The 6,000-nt window shown below is 43.2% G+C and overlaps 1 protein-coding gene across 1 annotated transcript in view; it reads right to left on the reverse strand.

The window, feature by feature from the left end:
- The window catches only part of mapk12a (mitogen-activated protein kinase 12a), a 110,867-nt gene extending 105,779 nt beyond the window's left edge, over window positions 1-5,088 (reverse strand). Inside the window, exons 1-2 of the mRNA XM_063072623.1 lie at window positions 4,745-5,088; window positions 4,324-4,453 (exon numbers count right to left, since the gene is read on the reverse strand). Of these exons, the coding sequence (XP_062928693.1) occupies window positions 4,324-4,453; window positions 4,745-4,857 (243 nt within the window). The 5' untranslated portion in view covers window positions 4,858-5,088. The remainder of the gene's footprint in view (window positions 1-4,323; window positions 4,454-4,744) is intronic.
- Between the last annotated feature and the right edge of the window lie 912 nt (window positions 5,089-6,000).

Raw genomic sequence — 6,000 nt, forward strand, 5'->3', positions numbered from 1 at the left:
GTAAAATGACTGAAGCAGCCGAGCCAGTGCCCAATTGCATTTTAATTAGTTTGCCATTCACTTCTGGTGTAAGCCATATTGCTTGCCTATTACTAGTTTTCACAAATGTTAATCTCAAGGCCACCCAGTCCTGAATCACTCTCATGGTTATCAGATTTTTCATCAACAGCATGCAGATTAGTGCCCTTTTTGAAACCGCAACCTGACATTTTATCTTTTTCTCTTCCCTGTACAGCTCCTTGTATCTGTCTTACTTTGTTGCATTTTCTGCAAGTTTCACCTTTGAACCTGCATTGGTTTGGTGTATGTGAGCCCCTGCTGCAATGGTAACACAATTTGATCAGCCAGGTTGGTTCCTGTTTAAACATTGCAATTTTGTTCATGCTCTTTCATTCCTAACTGTGTCTGCTGTTTCTATTGATACAGCTACAGTATTTCAATTACTCTTTTAAATGTTAGTGCTTCAGTTATGAACCATTCTTGAATGCTTTCTTGTAAGATTTCACAAACTAAACAATCTCTCATTGCATCATTAAACCCATCACTGAAATGGCAATGCTCAGACAATCTCTTCAGTTCAGTTGAAATGGATTCCCTTTCCTTTTGATTCCACATATGAAACCTAAAGTGTTCTGCAATCAACAAAGGATTTGGCTCTAAATGTTCCTGTATTACTTTCATAATATCAGCAACGCTCATTTCAGCTGGTGTAGTTGGAGCAGTCAAACTTCTAAGCAAACAGTATATATGTATATATACATACATACATACATACATACATACATATATATATATATATACACACACACACAGTGGCATGCAAATGTCCCGGCACCCCTGGTCAAAATTTCTGTTACTGTGAATAGCTAAGCGAATAAAAGATGACCTGATCTCCAAAAGGCATAAAGTTAAAAATGACACATTTCTTTAATATTTTAAGCAAGATTACTTTTTTATTTCCATCTTTTACAGTTTCAAAATAACAAAAAAGGAAAAGGGCCTGAAGCAAAAGTTTGGGCACCCTGCATGGTCAGTACTTAGTAACACCCCCTCTGGCAAGTATCACAGCTTGTAAACGCTTTCTGTAGCCAGCTAAGAGTCTTTCAATTCTTGTTTGGAGGATTTTCGCCCACTCTTACTTGCAAAAGGCTTTTAGCTCTGTGAGGTTCTTGGGCCATCTTGCATGCACTGCTCTTTTGAGGTCTATCCACAGATTTTCGATGATGTTTAGGTTGGGGGTCTGTGAGGGCCATGGTAAAACCTTTAGCTTGCGCCTCTTGAGGTAGTCCATTGTGGATTTTGAGGTGTGTTTAGGATCATTATCCTGTTATAGAAGCCATCCTCTTTTCATCTTCAGCTTTTTTACAGATGGTGTGATGTTTGCTCCTAGAATTTGCTGGTATTTAATTGAATTAATTCTTCCCTCTACCAGAGAAATGTTCCCTGTGCCACTGGCTGCAACACAAGCCCAAAGTATGATTGATCTACCCCCATGCTTAACAGTTGGAGAGGTGTTCTTTTCATGAATTTCTGCACCCTTTTTTCTCCAAACATACCTTTGCTCATTGCCGCCAAAAAGTTCTATTTTAAATTCATCAGTCCATAGGACTTGTTTCCAAAATGCATCAGGCTTATTTAGATATTCCCTTGCAAACTTCTGATGCTGAATTTTGTGGTGAGGATGCAGGAAAGGTTTTCTTCTGATGACTCTTCCATGAAGATCATATTTGTGCAGGTGTTGCTGCACAGTAGAACAGTGCACCACCACTCTAGAGTCTGCCAAATCTTCCTGAAGGCCCTTTGCAGTCAAACGGGGGTTTTGATTTGCCTTTCTAGCAATCCTATGAGCAGTTTTCTCATAGACCTCAACTTAACCTCCACCATTCCTGTTAACTGCCATTTCTTAATTACATTACGAACTGAGGAAACAGCTACCTGAAAACGCTTTGCTATCTTCTTATAGCCTTCTCCTGCTTTATGGGCATCATTTATTTTAATTTTCAGAGTGCTAGGCAGCTGCTTAGAGGAGCCCATGGCTGCTGATTGTTGGGACAAAGTTTGAGGAGTCAGGGTATTTATAAAGCTTTGAAATTTGCATCACCTGGCCTTTCCTAACGATGACTGTGAACAAGCCATAGCCCTAACAAGCTAATTAAGGTCTGAGACCTTGGTAAAAGTTATCTGAGAGCTCAAATCTCTTGGGGTGCCCAAACTTTTGCATGGTGCTCGTTCCCTTTTTTTCACTCTAAAACTGTACAAAACAAAAATAATACACTAATCTTGCTTAAAATATTGAAAAGAATGTTTCATCTTTAACTTTATGACTTTTGGAGATCAGTTCATCTTCTACTCACTTAACTATTCACAGTAACAGAAATTTTGACCAGGGGTGCCCAAACTTTTTCATGCCACTGTATATATTTACACACACACACACATACTATATATATATATATATATATATACACACACACACACATACTATATATATATATATATATATATACACACACACACACATACTATATATATATATATATATACACACACACACATACATACATACACATACTTACTGTAAATAATTTACTTATTTTTTCTGTATTATCATGGACTGCATTGTACTGCTGTCATTAAGTTAACAAATTTCATGACAGTGATATTAAACCTGATTCTGATTCTAATCAAGTTACCCTCCCAAACTGATTCCATTAACCTGCATTTGGCCCATATCCTGCTAAATCAGGTTTTGATGCCATTAAGAAAGGGGTCTGTGGACCCCGGGATGGGAACCTCTGCTCTAAACCTTTCCTATCAAAAAGAAAATTCATGTTCCAGCCAGGAAGATCACGCAGTTTAAGCAACTGAAACCCAGAGAGTGGGCAGATTATGTGAAACCACTGTGCAGCTATAACCATTTACTGCTACAAAGGTGCAAATTAAAAGGTTAACAAGATAAGCAGGCATTCTGTTAATTACACTGTGATGCTAGCAGGGCCTGACGCCGAGTAAACGGCTTCCACCTGAAATATTAAACGTCTCTCTTTCCACTGACATGGCCGGGGCTGTTTCTAGCATTCTCAGTTCTGGCATGGACTAGATGGGCCAAAGGGCCTGTTTCTGTGCTGTACGTTATGTCTGATATTCACACCTTCTCCACATGAGGTGTCACCATATGGGGGGGATTTCAAGATAAACCAAAGGTGTGGAAATTTATGGAATTACTTAACAGAAAATCCTACAAAAAGTAATGGATACAGAGGAGCCCATCACAGGAAAGGCCCTTCCCACCATTAAGCACATTTACAAGGAGCGCTGCCGCCAGAAAGAAGCATCCGTCATCCGGGACTCCCGCCACCCAGTCCACCCTCTCATCTCGCTGCTGCTATCAGGAAGAAAGTATAGGAGCTTACTGGCTAGCACAACACTTTACAGTACAGGCCACCAGGGTTTCTTCCCCACCGCTGCGGTTTCCTCCCACAGTCCAAAGGTGTACTAGTCGGTAGGTTAATTGGTCAATGTAAATTGTCCTGTGGTTAGGCTAGGATTAAATCGGGGGATTGCTGGGCAGCACAGCTCAAAGGGCCAGAAAGGCCTATATATAGGTATATAAGTAAGAGAGTAAATTAATAAATAGACAGATAAATAAGTAAATAAATAAAGATAAATGGTGCACAGGAGCCTCAGGTCCCCACATCACTAGGTTCAGGAATAGTTATTTCCCCTACAGCCTGAACCAGGGTGGATAACTTCACTCACGCCAACATCGAACTGATCCCACAAGCTTTGGACTCACAGGGCTCTCTCTGCAACTCGTTCTCGGCATTATTTGCTTTGTCTATTTTTGTATTTGCACTTTGCCTTCTTTTGCACATTGGTTGTCTGCCCGCCTTTCTGTATTGCCCGCAAGCCAACCCGTCGCAGAGCAGGGCATGGTGGCAAACTTGAGCAATACGTTTACTTTGAACTTTGAAATGGAGGCTGCAGAGGATGAAGTTGAACGTTGATCTTGAATGAAAAAGGCGGGCTGAGCATCCTCAGTGATTTTCTAATGACGCCCGCCTTTCTCCTGCTCCAAGCCAAGGCTCCATTCACGTAACAGGCACAACCATCTACAAAAGCGAAAGCAGAGTGGAAGCGAAACCTCCAGAAACCAGGATTAGTAAAGGCGTCGGTTTCCGATCGAGAGAATGACAGCGTAGTGACACTCCCTGATTAACACAAAAACATCCTGAAATCTTTGGCCCTAAAATCTATTATAAAGGGCTGTAATCTCAATGAGTTTGGATTCTTTTCTCTGGGAGAGGGAAACAATTCACTCACATTCTCGTGTTTCATGTGCTTCAGCAGCCGCAATTCCCGGTAAGCCCGTTTTGCGAAGAGCTCGGACTGAAAGGGCCGGTACAGTTTCTTGATCGCCACCTTGCCTCCGGTTCGCTTGTCAATGGCTGAGCTGTTGGCCAGAATCACAGTGGGCAGAAGGTAAATCTGAAGGTTCCCTGCATCAGAACTTGAAGCGGTGGAACAGGAGACAAAGGTAAACGCTGGGTTTCCTGAAAACCCGGAAGCGTGTAAACCCGCTTACAGGTTGCAAATACCCCTCATCACTAGAAACTTTTAACGTGCTGAGCCAGCATCCGCGTTTCGTTTATATAAACCCTTGGAAGGAACAGACCTGCCAGTAACAAGTTTCAGCAATATCTAATCCTAGGGAAAAGATCGGGACGAAGCGAAACCGACTTACCAAACGGTGCCATACGCTCCTGAGCCCACGGGATTCAGATCCGTGTATCGGTCCAACACTTCCCACACCGTTTTGTTTATCTCCTGCTGGGAGAATCCTTTCCTCGTCGCCATCGCATCAAACTTCGGATCTCACGCCGATGTCCCAAAACCAGAAACACCAAGGCTGGAGGTTCCTGCACAGTAAGTTCCAGACGCTCTCTCCTCCGCCATTCACTTCAAGGCTGGTCTGAATGTATTGAATGGGCTGCCTTCATTGACTATGAATGAACGCAGCTCGACCTGGTATACCCCTGGGGCACCCTCCTTTGTTCGGATTGCAACTGCTCCCTCGCGTACTCGCACTGTGACATGCAATTGCTTCCTTAAAAAAAATCTTTGAACTTTTTTAAATCACGTGGCTGATCAATATTAGCAGTGAGGAGGTGTTTCAATAGGTTTGTGTAAACATCAGCAGCTGGATCGCAGGCTGCCCTCTAATGGAAATAGCCCGTCACTACAAGCCAGCGACTGAAAAAAAAAGGTGTTGCATTTAATAAACTCGAGATTCCCTTTTCTCAGTTCCTTCATTCTCCGCCGTGTATGTTCCCAGTATGCGGTTTTACTTTCCAGGACATCAGAGATGTCCTCCTTCTTCAAGGAAACGGGGTTTCTCTTCCTCCACCATTGATGCAGCCCTCACCGCATCTCCTGTATTTCCGAACATCCGCGCTCACCCCCTCCTCCCGCCGCCTCAGTAGAGTTCCTCTTGTCCTCACCTACCACCCCATCAGTCCCCCCCATCCAACACACCATTCTCCGCCACCTCCGAAGGGATCCTGCCATCAAACATATTTCTACCTCCACCCCCTCCCTACACGATTCCCACGGGGATCGCTCCCTCTGCGATTTCCTTGTCCATTCGTCCCTTCCCACCATCTCCTTCCCGGCAAGCGTCCAAAGTGCTACACCTGCCGATACATCTCCTCCCTCAGCTCCACTAGCGCAGCATAAGCCAACACCACTAAAACATTTACAAATTAACTAAAATAACAACTAGATGAATTATATTTAAACTATAGAGTCTCAATAATACTTATGAAATCTTGCTCTTGAACGGAAGATCCTACAAAAAGTAGTGGATACGGCCCAGTCCATCATGGGTAAAGCCCTTCCCACCAGTGAGCACATCTACATGAACCATCGCAGGAAAGCAGCATCCATCATCAGAGACCCCCATCACCCAGGTCAGGCTCTCATGACGACCCCATCAACCAT

The sequence above is a fragment of the Mobula hypostoma genome, chromosome 20 (genome assembly GCF_963921235.1).
Source record: "Mobula hypostoma chromosome 20, sMobHyp1.1, whole genome shotgun sequence".
Classification (NCBI taxonomy): Eukaryota; Metazoa; Chordata; class Chondrichthyes; order Myliobatiformes; family Myliobatidae; genus Mobula; species Mobula hypostoma.